This window comes from Centroberyx gerrardi, chromosome 9 (genome assembly GCF_048128805.1).
Source record: "Centroberyx gerrardi isolate f3 chromosome 9, fCenGer3.hap1.cur.20231027, whole genome shotgun sequence".
Classification (NCBI taxonomy): domain Eukaryota; kingdom Metazoa; phylum Chordata; class Actinopteri; order Beryciformes; family Berycidae; genus Centroberyx; species Centroberyx gerrardi.
Window position 1 is genome coordinate 8,168,392 of NC_136005.1, and position 21,255 is coordinate 8,189,646.

Genomic DNA, 21,255 nt, shown 5'->3' on the forward strand with positions numbered 1-21,255 from the left:
ATGACACAGCAGTTGACAACTATCCCTAGTATTTATATGGCAGTCCTTCAAACCAGAGGCTGGAGGTGCTTGTCGAGTGTTTCAATGCCCAGAGCTTTGACAGATGACAGTCTCCCTGAGGCCACTGTTACCCAGGTCACAGAGAGAGGGAGAGAGAGAGAGAGAGAGAGAGAGAGAGAGAGAGAGGGAGAGAGAGAGTGAGAGAGAGAGAGAGAGAGAGGGCACCGTCCCATTCACAAGCAGCCACACAGCTCTTCTGAATAAGCTCTATCATGGGCTAGCAAAGGAAACACGTATTGACTAATTTCATTCAAATGCCATCTGATTTAGCTGCTTGGAGAGGCTACATCTGTGTATGATAGGATTGGGGTCAATTCATCAATGAACTGATCAGTTCCAATTCAACTGAGGAATTGGAATTTGAAAAAATCTACAGGAAGCATAATTGGATTATCAATACTGAATATCATAAAATGTTACAGGTACCTTTCAGGTGGTATTTGATGCATGTAATTGTAATAGGCTACATACATTATGATTGAATGTATTTGATTTGTTTAACTGTCTTTTATTTGATTCATAATGTTTGTTTTATAACATTTAGCAAGTCAAGACAACCTCTCTTAGAAGTGGAATTTCATGGAATTTAATGGAATTCAATTCTGTTTCCTCTCATTCCAATTAAATTCCAATTCTGTTTCCTTAGAGCTGGATGCAATTCCAATTCCAACTCCAGGAATTGAACTGGAATTTATCATGCATTCTCAATTCAGTTCATGAATTGCCCCAACCTTGGTGTACGAGTCCACAGGAGCTACAGACAGGTGTTGGACAAATCACTGTAATATTCCCTATAGGGATTTGTGCTGTTTGAAAGAGAGGAAGACAAAAGTATTACTTGTTCTCTCTAATCTAGCCTGGTAAAAGGCTATAATAGGCAATTATTGCACTGGTAGATATTAGGTTTAGACTGATATATTGGTTTGCTGATATTGACCTTCAATGAAATATCGTATATCGGCCTGTCAGTGTCGTCCACAGCTGGTCTTCAAATCCTAAAAAAATATTCATTAGTCTGGGTTTCAGTTTAAAGTTTTTGTGTCCCTTCATGGTCTAAATGTTGTTTCAGAGGCTTTTCTAACATGACAAAAGTAAAATATTTTTATCGATACACTCCATTTTATTTCAGTTTCCTGTATGTTTTTTCATGCTTAGGTTTTAGTTTTAGTCAACCATCACAACCTTGGTGAGCTATTACAGACTTGAATCCTGTTTTACCTCGTCAGGGGGACCCGAGGGGTTGGATGCATTCTTTGCTTATTGATTGGCTGCTGCCCGCCAACCTTTTCGTCACTTGACCCCGCCCCCTGTCCTCACTGCAGCTGGATGCCGCGTAAAGCCAGCTACAGTTAACCAGGACAAGACCGGAAATTAAGTAATTTTGCTTTGACAATAAAAACACAAAATTTGTGACGGGAAAGCTAAGGCCTTTAGTAAAACCGATGTATGCTGTGAAAATGAAATGGCTGGCCTATAAAGATTTCTACAGGCATTTCAGACATGCGCAACTTAAGTAAGCAAGGACCTAACGAATATCTAGTTTCAACCTAACCACATGAAAACGCTTCAATGTGTTTGGCAATAAGGCTTTTACTTTGAACTCCTTTACCGGAAGTACTGCTATTTTGTCTGACTTGACTAGTGCAACTGGAAGGATAACCAATAGAAGGTTAGCCAGGTTGTCAGTAAGTAACCTTTCAACCGGCCTTACTGCAGGGATATTGGATATTGTCGCTGCTGCTGAACGGTTTTGTTTGTGTTATGAAAAGAGTGCATTGACTGTCTTTGGACTGTGGTAAGGAAATAATACTACTAGGTTAGCTAATGTTAGCTTGCTATCGCATTGCCTATAGCTTAGCGGAGCTAGCTTGGCAGCACGAGAAGTCAACATGCGCCCATTCGTTATAAAACACCCGATTATGAATCTTAGCTAACTGAAGCATAGCAAAGAAATGTTATGCATGTGCATCTAACTAGACAACATAGGTTATGTGATAACAAAGGTATCAGTTAGCTAATGCGGCAAGAGTTACACATTGTAACTCTTGCGGACGTTAGCTAAGTTACAAGTTAATTAAACGGCTAGTTTCACTTCAAGTTAATGTCTTTACTGGCTAGATGACCTAATGTTAGGTGAGCTAACTGTTACTTTACTTGCCAGCCAGCTAGCTATCCTGCCATAGTTAGAATATACAGCGTCTTTAAAAACTGTACTGGAGAAGTTGTTTAACTGTAATCTTATGGTAAACATAAATCGTCCAGCTTGTGCTAAACAATATGATATTATGATGGTGGCTTGGTGCTAGTCATAACTCTCTATCTGTGTGGTTTCTCTGCTTCCAGATTGGAAACCATGGCTTCAGCCCCTCCACTCAGACGGATGGATTCAGCTAGGGGGGATTTCTCTCCTCTGAAGCATTTTGTTGTGGCCAAGAAGAAGATCAGTGATGTATTTGAACAGCTACTGGAGTATGTGGAAGAAAGCTCAGGGTTTGTAGAAGGTGAGAGGCTTTGTTTGATTTTCTTTATTGTTTGTCAGTCGGCTCTTTACATCTGGATGTGTAAGGAGGTAAGTGTGTTTTCCCTAATCTTGTTTGATTGTGTGTGTGTCGGACAGAAACCTGTGAGAATAAAGCTCTGGAGAACATCGCAAGTCAAGACCAAAAGATCAAGATCCAGTCATATGCTGACAAACTGGCTGTCATTAAAGAAGTGCTGGCACGCAGGCACATGAAGGTGGCCTTTTTTGGCAGGTAAAGCCATCCATTCCGGTTTATCCACCTTTCATGCTCTATGTGTATGACTATTGTTTAAACATGTGTTTGATGTTTGATGCGAGAGAGTCAGTAGAGTTGAAATAATCAATATATTAACTGTCTCCCTTATAAGAGTATTGGTGAACAGTTGATGAACAGAGTGTAATATAATTGAGGTGATGCTGTTCTGGCTGTGTAAATGAATGATTATTACAAATTATTAGCATGACAGATGGATGATGACACGTTAAGAAACTATTTTGCTTTTGGTTTAATTTTTTCAGTTTAAAATTTTCAGTAGTGTCCTTGACAGCCCATTGTTTAGTCATCTTACCCATCTTTTATCATTTAAAACCCATTCTGCATTAATGAGTTTTAAACTCTGCCTTTAAATGGGCTACAAAGTAGATAACCTAGCTCTGGACTTTCTGCGCTTCTTGCTGCTCTTCCTCTCCATTGATATAAACGAAAGCCTGTGAATCCAGTTCACAAGCAGCAGATGCATCTGACTCTGTGATAAATTGGAGCTTCTTACGAGGAATACATTTCCCTGGTGCAGCTGTGACCCGATTATCTACTCAATCTGGCTGATTAGTAATCACACTGTAGGATCAGGGTTAATTTCTCTTTCTGCCCAGATACCAAAAGCCATCATTGTCTGTTTTTGTAGGTTTTCGGATGGAAACGTTTAATTTTGTCCAACTCCTTTTCCGTCAGTCCTGCACCCCAACAGAACCGTGTTAAATGATCAGCATCTGTCTGTTCTGATGCTACATTCATTTCCATGTGTAGTTTAGCCGGCCACCTCTTTACTTCTCGTTACTTTTGGGTTAGTTGTGGCAGTTATGGCGGTGCGTTGATCCTGCTTGGAGGAGGGGGTAGTTGTTTGATTGTATGTGTGTGAGAAAATCAGAAGATCCAATTTGATTTGTAGCTAGTTATGTCACCCTAGGCTGGTTGAGTTGTTAGATTTCATTTGTAACGAGCAAATCATTGGCTGCATGTATATAGTTATTGACTCTGTTGTTTGCCCCTAGGACGAGTAATGGGAAAAGCACGGTGATCAATGCCATGCTGAGGGACCGGGTGCTGCCCAGCGGCATTGGCCACACCACCAACTGCTTCCTGAGTGTGGAGGGCACCGATGAAGACAAGGCCTTCCTCAAGACAGAGGGTTCTGATGAGGAGAAGAGCATCAAGGTTTTTTTTTTTTTTATATAACCTTTTTGCTCAGCACTTGGGCTCTTTTTAAACAGCGGCCTGCCTCCCATTCATACATTTACACATAGTGACATCTGGAAGCTGCTTAGGACAACTTGTCCTCTAGTATTGGCAACTGAGCACCTCTACTGGAGCGATAGGGGTTATAGGTTTTACACACACACACACACACACACACAGACACACCAGAACCCTACTGGCTGTGTGCCATGTCCACTAATTGGACCATCTGTTGCCATTAAATGATTGTCACCCATTTACATTGTTCTGTTCAGAAATCTGATGGGTGATGTTTCCCCTTCTGACATTTCTCTCCGTTGATTGACTGGTCTCAGCTCTTGTTGAATCTGTTAAGCATGGAGTTTGTGTTTTTATGGCGGTCAAAAGGGCAGAAGCATAATTGGCGGGCTTGAAGATATTAGCTATAGTTGTGGAAGTGTACTCAAACAGGTCACCCGACTGAGGATACAAGCTGATTAAGTTCCCTCCTCCTCAGCCTGATAACAGAGCCAGGCTCATACTTCAGATGCTCAGTCCTGTTGTCTGATACTAGAGGTGGCATTAAAAGGCCAGATAAGCCATCCATGTGTCAATCAGTTTTATTCATAAAACGCCTTTTACAAGTTTACAAAGTGCTTTAGAGCAACGGCAAGGACATAAACAGTACAATTTAAAAATGATAAAAGCCCATCATTATGAGATAACAGGAGTGTGTGTGTGTGCATGTGTGTTTTGAATTGAACAAGACCAGGGCAGGAAATTAACTTTGTTTATGGGCCACAGTAAATCCCAGAATTCACCTGCCACTTTCTTTAATTTTCCTGCCAGCTATGATAAGGATACAAAAGTGAATGATGAATGATGTTTAGTTACTTGCCAGGCTGCCTGGTAGAGTAGGAAAAACTAATAGCCGCTGCCAAAATTGAACAGCATTTTGCCGGTGGCTGGTGTGTGTAAACTGAGCGAATATCAGCTGAGCCTCAAGCCATGTTTGAACTGACACAGTAATGCAGGATGTTTACTGTGGTGTCAGGTGTCTGAAGTGCCTGGTGTGGGGTTCTCCGCTCTTTCCTCACTTTAACCTGCTGAACTGGCTGGAGTTGACATGGAATAATAAGAGTTTTCCACAGATGGGAGCAATTTAATCCAAACCTTGTGGCTATGCTCATCTGTGCTTTACATTGTCTTAACAATTTGCCACATTAATCAGTCCAATGTTTTTACATGGAACAGTCAGGAGTGTCAGGACAAAAGTGTTACAACTTTTAATGCAATAACTTCCTATTGATGTAATAAACCATTAACATAAATACAATTTGCATTTGATAGTGTAATAATCCTAATAACGTAATACATTTACCATTATGTCATGAAAGTTACCTAACAATGTTTTTCCTGTTAATGTAATAATTATTACAATATTGAATTTGATTACATTCCATGTAAGTCAATGCCAATGTTTTCAAAAATGAAATGGCCAAACTGATAATGTAATTATATGTCAAAATTCTATTTACAACTGTTCACTCTGTTCATCAACTATTCACCATTCACAAATTTGGTAATTAACTACAATGTTACATCTGAAAAAGGGAAAACAAAAATTTGAAAAAAGAATTGGGATTTAATATAATAAAACCCAATAATGTAATAATTATTACATTAACAGGAAGTCATTACGTTTACGGTAGCCAACCTTTATTACATGGAAAATGTATTATGTTAACAAGATTGTTACACTATTAGCTGCAGACTGGTTTTATTATAAGTTATTACACTAACAGCTGTTTAATCAACCCTTCTGTAGACGGTGAACCAGCTGGCTCACGCGCTCCACATGGATGAGAGTCTGGACGCCGGCTGCCTGGTCCGTGTCTTCTGGCCAAAGACCAAGTGTGCTCTGCTCCGAGACGACCTGGTGCTCGTAGACAGGTAACCGGGAAAACTTGGAAAAATATGGGAATGCCTATTTGATAATTTCTAGGTCTTAAAAAATTTGGGAATTGCACAAAACAGTCCAGAAAAATGCAAAATAATAGTTTAATCCCAGTGGACATATGCATACACATTTTATGTAGATGTTTGTAGACACATTGGCATTTTACATGTTGTAATGTTCATGTTATAATGTTCAATATTTTTTAGCTATAGACTGAAATAGCCTCGTTAATAGTCAGATGTAACATACATAATATTGAACACTGACCAAAATAACTTTTTACCGCATAAATTGAAACTTTTATGGTCCCTGATGGGGAAACTGGGTAATTTCAGCAGCAAATAAAAGGATATATATAAGATACAACAACATAGTTTAGATAAAACTTTAGTGTTGTCATCATGCCAATACAAACTTCCTGTTGGCTTGAAAGAGTTCTCACTGTTGAATATTGACAGATTTACAGGTTAACAGAGTCTTGCCGTTTACAGATTTACAATTTTACAGCTCTCTACAGTGGCTCTCTCTACATTATTATATTTACAGAGCAGATGTGCATTGTTAGCTATTCAAATTATCAGATCAGATTTACAGATGGAAGTAACATATTTACAGAATGTTTAAAAATGAAGATCAAGAGGGGAAAAAAGCAGAAAATTAAGTTGCTTTGATTTCTGCCATTTTTCCCATGTGCCTTGGTATTTGATCTTAGTATTACAGTAATTCTCCAACACAGATATTCTATTTAAGCCTAGTATCAGATTGATATTGGCATCACTGCATCCCTACTATGGACTGTAAGAACTTATTGTGACGTGGAAGTGTAAAAATAGAACACCATTCACATAGTGTGTATGCATATTTCCTAAACACTGCGGTGTGGCTTGACTTCTCAGTATCTAGATCGTGTTTACTAAACTTGGCTATAGAATCCACAGGCCCAATACATTACACTGTTTAGCCACCTTAGTAGCTTTGTATACTGTAAATGTCTGGATTGCCTGAAGCTCTGATGAGCATTGTAACCGATGTTGGAGATCGCCACCAGCCACCATAGGTCCTATTTTACTCTAAAACCCTTGTTTGCTGGTGAAACGGTGAAACTTTTAACTGCTTTAAGAAGGATTTTCCCCCCCTCAAGATTCTCTCCTCAGCAGGGCTTCAGAGGTTCAAACTCACTTCATGTTGCTCTTGATCTCTCTTCCACTCCTTAGCCCCGGGACAGACGTCACGACACAACTGGACAGCTGGATCGATAAGTTTTGCCTGGATGCTGATGTCTTTGTACTGGTGGCCAACTCCGAATCCACGCTAATGAACACGGTAATGCCTCTATACAATTTTAAAGCCCACATCTGGTGAATCTTCTCTAGAAATTTTACCTCGGTATGTAGGTGTGGTCATTATGGTCATCCTGCATCATGGATTACATTAACAGTGCTGATAATATGGCAGTACCTTAGTTCAAACCCAATTTACATCGTCAGAGTGTCTTGGATGACACACAGCTGAATAATATTTGAATTGGACTAATTTAATCTTCCAACATATGAAATGGTGTCATGCAAATGCCTCAACCTGACTAAAGTAACCCAGCCATTTCCACTCAAAGTTCAGCGTTTTATCACATAAAAAGCTGTTGCAAAGGTTTCACTACCTTTTAGAAGTGCTGGATAGGCAGTTCACTAGCCACCTCTACATCAGTGGTTCTCAACCTGGGGGTCAGGATATCGGGAAGTTTTTTGCTCTTTTTTTGCTTTTTTCTCATGAAATACTGAATAGTTTTCAGTCTGTGCTTCCTCTGATACTAAATGAAATGAAACCACCTCAAAAGGGAAAATCATTCTTTGGCTGAACTGTTCACCACCAAGGTGCACCTGTGATGGGGGGTTGCGAATTGCTTCGTTTTAAAGGGTCAGAAGCCAAAACAGGCTGCTCTACATAACCGTAGTGAGTGTGACACTGACCCTTCTATCCAATCATCGGTACTAGTTGCACGTGCCTCCAGAGCGAAGGGATTCTCTCCAGATCCCCTGGCTTGATCTTGTAAATCAGGCGTAAACTGTTGCACTGTCTTACTTGGCGACTGGCCAATCCCATCTTGGCATCATCAGATCTGTCCAATCAAAGCTGGCAGTCAGAGATTGGTGTGATTACAGTGCGTGGCTAGGAGGCCGAGCACACTGATTAAAAGCATCTGCTTTATTTGGGAGATTTTTTTATACAATTTTTCTTACTATTGATCAACAGACCTTCTTTTCGAGAGAAGAAATTGAATATACTGTATCAAAAGGACCTGCACAAGGTGAAACCTAGTGGTATTCATATTCAAAAGACATGATTATGATTTCAAAGGTATTTTCCTCTTTATACCTGTTGCATAAGAAAACGGGTTGTCCAGGGTTGCATAATCAGATTTAATTGTATATTGCATTTTTAGTTTCCACATTTGATAATCGTAGAATATTCCAATACTGACACATTTAATTTCATTTTAGGATTATCATTTTAGCCATAATCATGCATCTTTACCCTTGACGGAGGCAAGTTTTGAATTATGTACCAAATTATAATGAAGGGGCCAGTGTGGACGCTTCCTATCCTGAGCTTATTACAGAGCAGGGAATGTGGCTGACTCCGTTTTGAAACAGCAACACACAGGCGCCGCTCTTGTTTCTGTCTGCTCAGGCATTCATGCTATGTGAAGCTGGACACAAAGTCGATCAAAGTCCTTATCCCGGCCTCAGCTCTTAAAGGGAAAGGACACATTTCCCACATTGCTGCTCAGTGGAAATGAACCCAGGGTTTGATGTTATCCAGGCATGTGTAGGTAATGAAAAGGTACTGAAGTAACAGAAAAGGCTTCATGTGCCGGTGAGAGCTTGAATTCTGCCTCTGTGTGCAAACCCTATCCATTTTTTATCATGTCATAACCCCCACATTACAACAAAAACATTTAGAAATGAATGTCCATGTTCCTGGACAAAGCAGACACGTTCATAAATCCAGCCTAGGTCCTTGGGTCGAATGTGAATCAACAGTAAATTAGGTGCCATTTCTCTACTTATTGGAGCCAAAACTAACATACAATGATTTGACCCAACATAGATCTTCATCAGGCAATTTCCTGGAAAGTAGAAGACAGTAGATTGTTAATGTGTTCTTTGATCTCAGAGAAAAAGCAATATTGATAAAAAGAGCAATATTTTTTCACTGATTTCAACAACCTTTAAACATCACTGATAACTCTTACCCTTCTCTCTTCACCTTTACTGCCATTTAGGAAAAGCACTTCTTCCACAAAGTGAACGAACGTCTGTCGAAGCCCAACATCTTCATCCTCAACAACCGCTGGGACGCCTCGGCAAACGAGCCAGAGTACATGGATGATGTGAGTCCACCGTCTATCTCTTGCATTCATTAGGTCTCTAAGAATGAAGTCAAGTATAGTTTCAAGAGCACAATATGCTACTGTATTATTTACAAAGTTTTCATTTCAGAATGGCTAAAATATTGTCCAATAGCTAAGATATTATCTCTACATGTGTAGAATTTAATTGACTTCACTTCTTGTTTATGTTTTGGTGCCAATTCGATTTCTTTTACAATAGGAGTTCCATTATTGCGGAAACATTTAAGTAATGTTTCAACAACAAAATCTGTCTCCTCTTCCTCCAGGTGAGGAAGCAGCACACAGACCGATGTGTCAACTTCCTGGTAGAGGAGCTGAAGGTGGTGGACCGCGATCAGGCGCCCAACCGCATCTTCTTCGTCTCCGCTAAAGAGGTGCTCAACTCCCGTATGCAGCGTGCGCAGGGCATGCCCGAAACCGGTGAGCCTTCACACTGTAGCTAAGGCTGTATTTGTGTTGAAGGGAGAGAATGAGGAAACAATGTGTGTGTGTTATGTGTTTATGTTAATTTAGAGGAAAAGTCGAATCGAATTTTAGTGAGTAGTGAATAGTAAGTTCAGTTGACAGACTGTACGTGTGTATATATACTTGTATCCCTCCACCTGTGTGTGTGTGTGTGTGTGTGTGTGTGTGTCAGGTACCCGATGGCCACTCAGTGTTTACTAGAACAGCATCAGAATGGCTTTTATCAAGGAGTTTGGACGGGTCTAAATGCTGTTTCAGAGGCGTTTCCACCCTGGTCAGAATAAAACTCAATGAAAAACACATCATACTTGTATTGTTTTGGCATAACAATGGTCAACGATATTGAATGTCAGCTATTGGCAACTTTAGTCTAAAAATATCAGTGTCAGCCTTCAAAAACCCATATCGGTCGTCGTACCCTAATTGACATACCCTAATTTCTTGTTTTCAGGATAATGAAAGTAATCTAATTGTTACTGTGATTGTTCCCACTGTGCAGCACTCCTCCAAATAACACCTACTTGACCCTAGCCAAGCTATAAAACTATATCAGACTGAGGTATGTTATCAGCTGCGGCTACGGCCACCGACACTCACATGGGACCAGTGAGCCACTTGTGTAATCAGCTGGCTGTCTTTGACCTTTTAATGAACTCAGGAAGCTTGTCTTATGAGCTCTGTTTTTAGCTTGGCATCCTCTCCTGGATTGTGCCCATGGATCTCATCTTTCTTTTTTCTCCGGCAGGTTTCTTGTAGGTGGAGATTGAATAATCCACAGTATTGGGGCTATGTTTCCTATGTTTTTCAGTACATAGCTTGGTATAGGAAATATGTGTACCTGTGAAGTGTATTTGTGTAATGTTAGGTGTCATTTTTATATTTAATGTGACCAATCTATCCAACAGGTGGTGCGCTGGCTGAGGGCTTCCAGGAGAGACTGAAAGAGTTCCAGAGCTTTGAGAGGAGGTTTGAGGTGTGTGTGTGTGTGTGTGTGTCAGTGTCTTTGCATGTCTTCCTTAAATTACTCACAATTCACAAAGCAAAATCTACGTCCTGTCTGAATCCAGAGGGACTGAATATGAACAAAAGTTTCAAGATTTCACGGCATAAATTTAATTATAAAATGGTATGTTCGCATTCACTTGAAAGATAGCTCAACAAGTACACTCCCGGGACCAAAGCTGAGGTGAAATCAGTGTATATTCAAATCAACTCAAACACAGCAGGCTGCTCAGATGACGTGGCCGGGCAGATAAACACTGAGGTTGGTGCATGATAAAGAGCTAGGCAAATCTTTTGACGTTCTCTGGCTACTGCTAGTGAGAAACGACCTGCATGTGAGCATGTTATTTCTGGCGTTCAGACCTGGAGGTTAACACCATGGTAAATTGGTGATCAATTTTGGTTATGCCTGGTAATCTGTCAATTCTACTAAGGCATCCAACCTGTGCTTAATCAATTCTTTCTGTTACAAAAACTACAGGTAAGAAATTCAGTTGGCTGGTGATATTATGAAGGCAGTGTGTGTGTGTGTGTGTGTGTGTGTGTGTGTGTGTGTGTGTGTGTGTGTGTGTGTGTGTGTGTGTGTGTGTGTGTGTGTGTGTGTGTGCGCGCGTGTGTGTGGGAATGTGTACTTGTGGCTATTGAATGTTGAAAGAAGTTGAATTAGAGAAGCAACCAAAGTCCTTTTCCTAACTATAACAGCAGACATGACCAGTTAACTACTCTCTCTGTGACCCCACACTGTGGGTTGCCCCGACTTCACACCATGCCGGACCGGGTGTATCTCTCCAATAAACACCCAGCTACAGTCTGACCCCCCACAGAGCCCCCTAGACCAATCACTGTGCATTTTCCATCAACCTGCGTCTTCATTGCTGAAGTCTAGATTTACTTAGGCGAGGACATCCGTTTCTTTCAGTTCCACTTTCATTTTGATTGTTGAGTTTCTTTGCCTGCGTTTGTTGCATCTTGTTGAGCTGTTTTGTTTTCAACTGGGGTGGATTAAATAACATTATTTTTGTCCATACTGGGAAGAAAATATAAAACCCAAGTAAAGTGATCAAATACACTATAACCTCAAACTCAAAGCACAATGACAGTGAACTATTGGAAATTTGCTAAACAATTATTTACATTTTAGATCCTCAGCTGACACTTTTATCTGGAGTGCCTCTCAATGAATTCAGCAGTTAAATAGGCTTATTTCTAGATTATCAACATGACAGGCAACGTGTAATAAGGATTGCAAAAGTCAGAGAGTTCATGTGTGATAGAGAAGTGCTCGGTAAAGAAATGAGAGCTAAGCAGCAAGGATTTTATGTACTTAAGATTTTTTTACCCTGCAAAAGGCATATGAGGGTTGAGAATTGTTCTCCTGAATCCAGTAATTCTTTACGGGACAATGTATTAAATCACAAAGCTCTACATAATAGTACTGTCAAACGATTATGCCTAGTCCATATGAATATCAAATAACATTATGTATTTACCCCATGCATATGTACCCCATTACATTATGTGCCCCAAAACAGCACAACATACCTAGTCATATCATGCACATTACAAATAGTCTCATTTCCTTTTTATGTGTTGTATTGGTTGTATTTACTTTATATGTTTGTATGATTTTGCTGTTGCCTCACCAACACATTACTGTGACATTACAACAAACGTGGGGCTGTGGGATGCAAGATACACACACTGCTGCTGTCATTTTCACCCTCGTGTTTCCATTTTCTCTCTATACGTTGCAGCAGCAGGTGTCTATCTTGTCCACTCTTTGTCCCTGGCAGCGTGTGTGTATTGCACTCTCGCTGCAGCAGCCCCTATAATCGTCACAGTAACTTGTGTGTTATGGCCTCGCAGGAGTGTATCTCGCAGTCAGCAGTGAAAACAAAGTTTGAGCAGCACACTATCAGGGCCAAGCAGATCACTGAAACAGTCCAGGGCATCATGGACGCCATCAACATCGAGGCAGCGGAGAAGAGGTGGGTATCCTGTTCCGTTCATTTGTTTTTTCTCCTGCTCTTTTAGTGGGAGCGGGTTGTTTCGGATGGATTTTCTTGGATGTCTCATAGCACTGGTACTGTCTCTTCGTGTAGTATGAAGCTTCCAAGAAACTCTGCTATTTTCTAAATGTCTTAGTGGCACAATCTTTGAATCATACTGTATTGAATTAATGGGAAAATGGGTGATAGAATTAGTAGTGGATACGGTAACTCTCAAAATCACATACGCTACATTCCAGTATCTTTGCATTTCCTATACCTGTACCCCATTCTTTTGAAAAGGCTGTTAAACTGTGTAGTCACTCTTTTGGGTTTGTGACATAATTTCCTGTTGGTGGGGCGGGGCTGCAGAGTGGCGGCGCTCGAGGACAGGGAGTATCAGATGGACCGGCTGGCGTTTGTCAAGAGCCAGCTCAACTTGCTGATCGACGACATCAAGAAGAAGATCAAGGCCATCAGTGAGGAGGTGGAGGCCAAGGTAACGCAGTCGACAACTGGTGGAACAGCTGCTGTGTGTCCTGTCAAAGTGTCCATGAAAATACCTCAGAAACTGGGGCTGTGTGGTGTTTTTGTTAGGGGAGTAAATACTGAGATTACCTGTGACCGCAAAATATAAAACGTACAAAAGTTGTCCTATCACGTTGGAGTTTACAGCTTTGACAGAGAGCAAAAAATGTATTCCTTGCCGGGACATAAACCAAGCATGATGACAGCTGTGTCTAGACAAACTGCATGGATTTTAGTGGTTTTGGAACTTTTTAAAAGAAACTGGAGGTAGATGCTCACCTTAAAATAATTATCAGACCTTATTGGGTTATTTTGGTTTGATTAGGAGTTTTTCTACGGGCCCCATTTTCAAATCAGGGGACCTCGCATCCAGTCTCACCGCCAAAGTTGACCAGATTTGGTGTCATTTTAGCACACCAACTCAAGCCCTAGACCACAGTGACCACAATTGGAAGCTCACATACCTTCTGCAGGTGAAGCTATGGGTAAAAGCCAAATATTGGGGCAGCAGGGTGTCATAGTGAGGAGAGAGACGATCTTTCAACCAGAGGACCTGAGACGAGCAAGACGCTGAATCCTGACGTACCAGCTCCAGGGGTGCTGCTCTTTAGCTGACTGTTAACTGTGGTTGTGTTTCATCCAGGTGTCCAGCGCCATGGGAGAGGAGATCTGCCGTCTCAACGTGATCATCGACGAGTTCCACGCCGACTTCCACCCCTCACCTCATGTCCTCAAGATCTACAAGTCCGTAAGTAGAAGGACAACTTCAAAACCTGTTTCTGCCTCTCTTGTACAACTTTCACTTTAGTTTCACTTTATGATAATAGCAGCACCAAGAGAAAACCGTGGTATGAGTTTTGGCAGGGCAAACAAACGGTCAGTGTTGGTGCTTTCAGTCACAGTGATTTGATGTGGTGTTCAAAGCTAGGGGGGTTGATCGGTATTGTCTTGTGTATACATTAGTGTTTGTTTACTGTTGGACCAGTATGCAATACAGATGACTGAAAGTGGACGAGATGCAAGGCTGTGGGGCGGCTGTGGCTCAGGAGGTAGAGCGGGTCGTCCACTAATCAGAAGGTCGGTGGTTCGATCCCCGGCTCCTCCAGTCCGCATGTCGAAGTGTCCTTGGGCAAGATACTGAACCCCAAATTGCTCCCGATGGTTGCGCCAGCACCCTGATCACCTAATTGTTGGGTGTAGCGCTCCAAGAAAGAAGTCCCTCAACAGTGAAAATCCCCAAACTCAATAATTAGCAAATCAATGTCACTATACTCATGCACAGCTTATATTATTTACAATATTAACAATATATACAGCGATGTTGCTGCCAGTCAGAATGATTCAACTCAAAACTTAGTAATGGCAATTCATTTATATGCGTTGATGATGGTTACTCACAGTATGGTTCACTAATGGCTCATTAATTTGAGCTGATACTGTCAAAAAACCCAGGAGTGACATTAATGCTGTCGCTGCTCTTGACCTTTGACAGGAGCTGCTGTCCCATGTGGAGGAGGGCATGGGCAAGAACCTGGCCTTCCGCTGCTCCAACGCCATCGATGCCTCTGTCCAGTCTTCTCAGAAAGACATGATGGGTAACATGACGCAAACACACAGAGTGTACAAAATGACAAGTCTCCCTTCCTAATATTGGGTTGCACAATCCATGTCTCAGTTGTCTCAAGGCTTAAAAATCCTTCTTGTACTTGTCTCCTCCCCTTCAACTACATCTTCCTTTCATGATCAAAGTGAATTTAATAGATGCCATCAATAAGGGATTATAGCTTTCACCTGGTCAGCAGTCATTCCTAATATTTTGTACACTCAGTGGCTCAGAGCGTAAGGTTCATAGCACCTAATCCTGGTTCAAATCCAAGAAGAATTGTTTTGTTTCATCTTCCTTTTCATTCTCCACTTTATACTGTCTAATAAAGCAGAAATCCCATAAAAATGAATTGTAAAAAAAATGATGGAGAGATGGCTCATGTTTGGTAGAAAAAAATGTGTCCAAGCCACTCTTCCCATACAAAAAGTAAAAAACCTTTATTATTTATTGGCTAATGCATAGCATACACATGTTACAATTTTTTAAAAAGCACCGATGCCATATAACAGGTGCCATATATAATCTCTAGGTCACATGACCAGGAAATGACTGTTTTGTCACAAACCCATGACCTACATTCACATATCTACAGTGTTTACTTCCAATATGTACATACAATGTTTCCAATACAAAAAGAAGAATACTCGGCACCAGTATCGCCCCCACATACATCAAAAACAAAGGAAAAAAAAAGAAAATCCGAAACTCATAACCATAATGTCATAACTCTTATAGAAAAGGAGTATAATCAAGATCTGTGTTAATGATTGGTTATTTAAAATTGTTCTCTCCTCCAAACTTTTCCTTCATGCACTTGATGATATTATAATAAAAGATAATAATAAAAGGAAATAATAATGTTTTCCATAGAAAATGAACCCAGCCCAGATTTGTTCAGTCCACCATTGTGTTTTCACTCACATTCTCATTCAGAGGGAGGTGCTAAAGATAGGCAAAACCTTTTGGGCACTCGGGCTATGGTTTGCGACACCCAGCGCCCGGCTATATTTACTCACCTCGCTTAATGGCATCACCCCACGCCACATCATGCTACTCATGCGTCATTATGTCAGGCACGCATGCAAGCTGTGCTCAATGACAGTGATGTTGGGTGAGGTGTTAATGCGTCCTCCTATGAACAGGCCCCCGGGCGCTGTTATGAAATAGTGGTGTGATTTCAAGGAGAGGATAAGAGGAGCAGGAAATGGCTCGTTCAAATCAAATTTAATACAGACCCCTTCCTGGCTAGATTTGCTTGACTTTTGGATAAAAGTGAACGTTACGGTGACCAATCCAGCTGTAAATGCTGTTGTGTCTGCTCTTCATGTTTGATTTGAGATATGTAGTTTTCAGGTTTTCAGGTAAATCCTCCATTCCTACATTCTCAACTACTTCCCAAGATTGCCCACATGAGGAAGCTAGGTAGAGACCAAAGCTGCATCTGTTCAGTCTATACAGTATTATAGCGAGTCCCCTCAGGCTGCTGTTATTCACATAAATATTCATGACTACACGTCACTGTGTTGCTGTGATCGATTCTTCTGTCAAGTCAGCTATCAGAATAAAACATGACGTCCATAAATATGCATCATTAGGAGTTAAGATATCATGAACTTAGACATGTGCATTAAGCAAACTAATGTTCCCATGACTCATAGTCGTTGTTGATTTGTTCCCTCTCTATTCTCTTTGCTGTAACTATAATCCTCACACTCCATGTTTCCTCTTTCTCTCCCAGAGAGCATGCTCCCTCTGCTTCCCCCTGCTGTCCAGAGCCAGATCCACATGCTGGTGCCCAGCAGGAAGTTTGACCTGAGTTACGACCTGAACTGCGCCACGCTCTGCAGCGACTTCCAGGAGAACATTGAGTTCCAGTTCTCATTGGGCTGGTCGTCCTTGGTCCACCGCTTCCTGGGTCCCGTCAACGCACAGAGAGCCCTCAAACTGGTGGACCAAAACTTCCAGGTACGGTTTGGAAAGAGCCACAGTGGGATGCAGGCCCCTAAACAGGATAAGAATTCATGACTTTAACAGCTATTTTCAATACTTTACCAGCTAGGTTGATTGTGATTAGTTATGTGTGACTAGTCAGTTGTAATCAGGATCAGATTGTTAATCAAATATTCCTCTATCAAGATATCAGCACCAGCGAAAATTCAGAATTTTAGATGGTATTTTGTTGTATGTAAAAATCTATAAAAAATGAGGCGAAAAAACTGTCCAAACCTGTTATACACGTAACTACATGTTTTATGTTGTTGGAAAGCCACTGTCATTTCACAAATTGTGATATTTATTGCCTATGGAGTGATGTGGCCTAGTTATGTCATATTACACAGCCACTGTCAACTTACATCACATCAAATCCAAACAAAACTCTTCAAATCTAGAAAGTGAGATCTGGAGAGTATGGAAAAATGTGTAGGAACCCTGTAGAGATCTCACACTTCTCCTGTGTGTCGTCGTCCAGATCTCCCGGCCCGCGCTGCCCGTGGCCCGTACGCCCTCGTCGGGACCCCCCTCCTCCACTGTAGCCCTGCCCAACCAGGAGACAGCTGTTATGACTCAGGAGGACATGATGGTGGCCATGGCAACCAACGTGGCATCCATCACGTCCCGCACCTCCATGAGCGTTCTCGTTGTCGGAGGAGTGGTGAGTTACCTTCCAGACCTGTGCAGAGGCTTGTTGCATGCCAACATCTGGGATGTGTTGTAGGTATCAGCTTAAACATAGTCTCTAAAAATGAACCTCTGTGGGTTTTAAAGGTGCAGTAAGTGAGATTTTTACTGCCTCATAGCTCAGAATTACTAAAAGTCTATAGAGGTTTGATAGGGTTGTTGATCAATACCAGTGACTCAGTTATTCCTTCGCTATGTGCTGAAATGTCTGGCTTTCAAAACTCATTTTCCGGCTTGTACTCTGTTTGGAACAAAAATTCCCCACCCATTGGAATTTCAAGACACTCCTAAATAATGTTTATCATGATGAAGCTATTTTACCCTGCTGACCAGCTAGCCTACTGCATTGAATTCAGCCAACTTCAACAAAGCAAACAACTTTTGATACTAATAATGTGTGGATAAAGCTATTTTGTACCAGTGCAATGTGAATATCAGGTGTGAAAATACAAACATTTGATTCTAAAGACAATCAGAATCTCATTGATTACAGTTCAAACTCCTGTTGTGTTTGCTGCCAGTGTGTATGCAGTTTTAGCATTTACAAGCATCCTTGGTATGAAAACAGCTTGAACCTTCCTGAAGCCTGTCTCTACATGGATCCATAGCGGGAGGGGAAATAGACGAACCCTGAGTCTTATAGCCCGGCTTCTATCTGTGGTTTTCCCCAGGTGTGGCGGACGGTGGGCTGGAGGCTGATCGCCCTGTCGGCCTCGCTCTACGGCCTGCTGTACCTGTACGAGAGACTCACCTGGACCACGAAGGCCAAGGAGCGCACTCTGAAGCGCCAGTTTGTGGATTACGCCACCGAGAAGCTGCAGCTCATCGTCAGCTTCACCAGCGCCAACTGTAGCCACCAGGTCCAACAGTAAGTCCCGATACCACTTACTGTGCTGTGTGAGAGTGGAACAAACTTTTCTCATCATGTATTCAGACTGTATGTGACAGTGACAAAGTAGATGGTCATTTTGACTTCTGTAATGTTTAATTCAATGTGTGTTAATATATATGGAGATTATAGCAACTTTTCATCACCATGTCAATTGCAGCTTAAATAATTAACTTTGTCACTGGATGATGCATGTAGAACCTCGCATGTATGTCATCAAAATGTTTAGAATAGTTTGTATTCCTCTCATTACATATATATATGAAATAGAGTGGTCAAAAGCCTGACTCTTCATAACCTCCCTAATTTACACCGTGTAATTTACACCTGCCGTGTCAGGTCCACACACACACACACACACACACACACACACAAACAAACACACACACGTCACTGCCTCAGCCGCCCCTGTGCCCCACCCAGCCTTCCCGTCTGTAGCGGGGCTAAATAAATAAGCGGTGCGGCGCTGTGCCCTCTGTGTTGCCAGGGAGATGGCGACGACCTTTGCTCGGCTCTGTCAGCAGGTGGACCAGACTCAGAAGGAGCTGGAGGCAGAAATCAGCCAGCTGACAGCCAAGATACAGCAGCTGGAGACCGTCCACAGCCGCTCCAAGACCCTACGGTCAGTCCAGCTCCTTTTATCACTGAGGCAGTGGGAACCTGAAGGGTAGAGAAGTGTGTGAAAGACCAGAAGCTGCGAGTTTGAATCCCCTGGACCATCTCAGAAAATCTAGTCAGGGGAAAGTGAATGAATAGTAGAGGACTGGTTGTAGCCTACTGGGCAGCTCTTAAGTGTGAATGTGTGTAACTATAGGAATGTGAAGCAGGGCAGTGCTGGGAAAACACAAGGTTCCTAGGCAGGTGTAGAAAGTCTGAAAAAGTACGGATGAGGAATTTTAGCATTTCCAGGTCCTGAAAAGTTTGTGAACTGCACAGAAAAGTTTGGAAAAGTATGGAAAAATATTGCTCTTCTGTCATGATATATGTATGACTACACAATTGATGTAGTTTTTATCCACTGTCAATTCACATGAGATATTTGTTGTTGTGAAAGATAGTTTTCAGTTCTAGAGTAATATGGACTAGTTGACACTAATTTCCCGTCTACGTCAGAATGAACTGTACTGAACAAGAGTCTAACAAACAAGTCTTTCAATTCAATTTCAGTCTGGGAAAATTATGGAATTTTTAAATGTGTGGAAATCTTGAAAACAAAAAAAAAGTTTAAAGATAACTGAAATGGATGTTAAACAAACATCATTACCGTACATGTAGTTTAGATGAAATCGGACAGTTCTATGGACCATGTGCTTAAGGATGGAGGCCTACCGCTGTCCCGTCAGGATCATGGTGTAAAACGAGGATATGATGTCAATGTAAGCTCGGATGATGCAAACTTAGATGTTGAAGGAGGATTGGAAATACTAGATGTTATTACATTATTATAATATCACCAGGCGATTAGGTTTTTACTCGAGACTCGAGAGTTTACTTCAGCCTGGTGAGTGTAACGTGTTTTCCTTTCCTCTTCAGACATAAAGCCACAGATCTGGAGAAACAGTTGGAGGCGTTCACAAACCAGTACCTCCAGCCTCAGCAGTGATCCACAGGCTGCTCCTCTTCCTCTCTCCTCCTCCTCCTCCTCTCGGCTCCTGTTGAGCCTCTCTGCACCTGGTCTTCCTCACCCACCCAAAACTTCCCTCATCTTCTTCGCCACTGTTTTAACGTGGACAGAGAAGAGAGAAGCCTCCGCCGCCACTGCAGTATTTTCCTCCAAAAACTCCTCCTCCTCCTCCTCCTCTCCACCTCTCAACCAGATGTCTGTCAAGTGTGACCCCCCGCACTCAAACCAAGGGACTGCAGCGAACAAACTCTAGAGCAAAACTGCCTGTAATACAAACAGAAACCTGGATCGGTGGCGTGCGACGACGTTCCGTAAAGCGGCGCCGTTAAAGTCTGAGTCGGCATGAAGGCTAGTGATCAGGTGCTATACTTTGACACTAATGTGCTTCTAACTGTGAAGATGCCTTTTCGACTAACTTTTGAGAAGCAAATGAAGTCGGTGTGTATGTGTTAGAGTATGGAAAACCGTTCGGGCACATGATCTGTTAAGTTAGTGTCAAAAAATACATATATTTAATAATGAAAGTTTAAAAAAACAATAGATTTGCTTGTGAATTATCAGGAACTAGTTTAATTCACTGAGAGAGAAAAAAAACATTTAAGTAGAAGGGAAGGCCTGTCTTTAGTTTAAACTAGGTTCATGTCCAACTGTGGAACAACCCATACTGTATAGATAAATATTTTGATAATACCATGTATTTTATAATGTCCTCTGTCATTTATACCAGTTAGATCCGACCTGTTATGAGAATTTCGGCAATCTCCACTTTGTAAAATTGTCTTCTTTTTTTTTCTTTTTTTTCTTGAATGTGAGTTGAAATACCTCCTGAATTCCCAGATTGTATTAAATATGCTACTATGTAGAACAGACTGTTTTTGTGTGTATATTTGAAAGGTTTCCCTTCCAAAATGCTGTATGTCCATTTCGGAAGGATTTTGCCTCCTGAAATTCCATGTTTTAATAATTCAAAAACAATGCTGATTCAATCCTGAAAAACAACAATTTTGTAAGCAAAGGTCTTAAAATGAGTTGTCACTTAAGTAATAAGTTAACCTATAATGTGATTTACTTTCCTGCCAGCAATTA

At 41.4% G+C, this 21,255-nt stretch overlaps 1 protein-coding gene across 2 annotated transcripts; it reads left to right on the forward strand.

Annotated features, from left to right (window-relative positions):
- The first annotated feature begins 1,714 nt into the window (after positions 1 to 1,714).
- mfn1b (mitofusin 1b) lies at positions 1,715 to 21,017 on the forward strand. 2 transcript variants are annotated; one of them, XM_078285859.1, is made up of 18 exons: positions 1,715 to 1,745; positions 2,404 to 2,561; positions 2,678 to 2,813; positions 3,854 to 4,016; positions 5,845 to 5,969; positions 7,191 to 7,299; positions 9,260 to 9,367; positions 9,655 to 9,808; positions 10,759 to 10,826; positions 12,722 to 12,843; positions 13,216 to 13,342; positions 14,015 to 14,119; positions 14,864 to 14,966; positions 16,716 to 16,942; positions 17,448 to 17,630; positions 18,328 to 18,524; positions 19,033 to 19,167; positions 20,079 to 21,017. In XM_078285859.1, exons 2-18 carry the CDS (start codon positions 2,414 to 2,416, stop codon positions 20,146 to 20,148), a joined length of 2,280 nt encoding a protein of 759 aa, XP_078141985.1. In that variant the 5' UTR covers positions 1,715 to 1,745; positions 2,404 to 2,413; the 3' UTR covers positions 20,149 to 21,017. The 2 variants fall into 2 exon arrangements, with proteins under 2 accessions (XP_078141985.1, XP_071777946.2); XM_071921845.2 differs by having other exon boundaries at positions 1,723 to 1,855.
- The last annotated feature ends 238 nt before the right edge of the window (positions 21,018 to 21,255 follow it).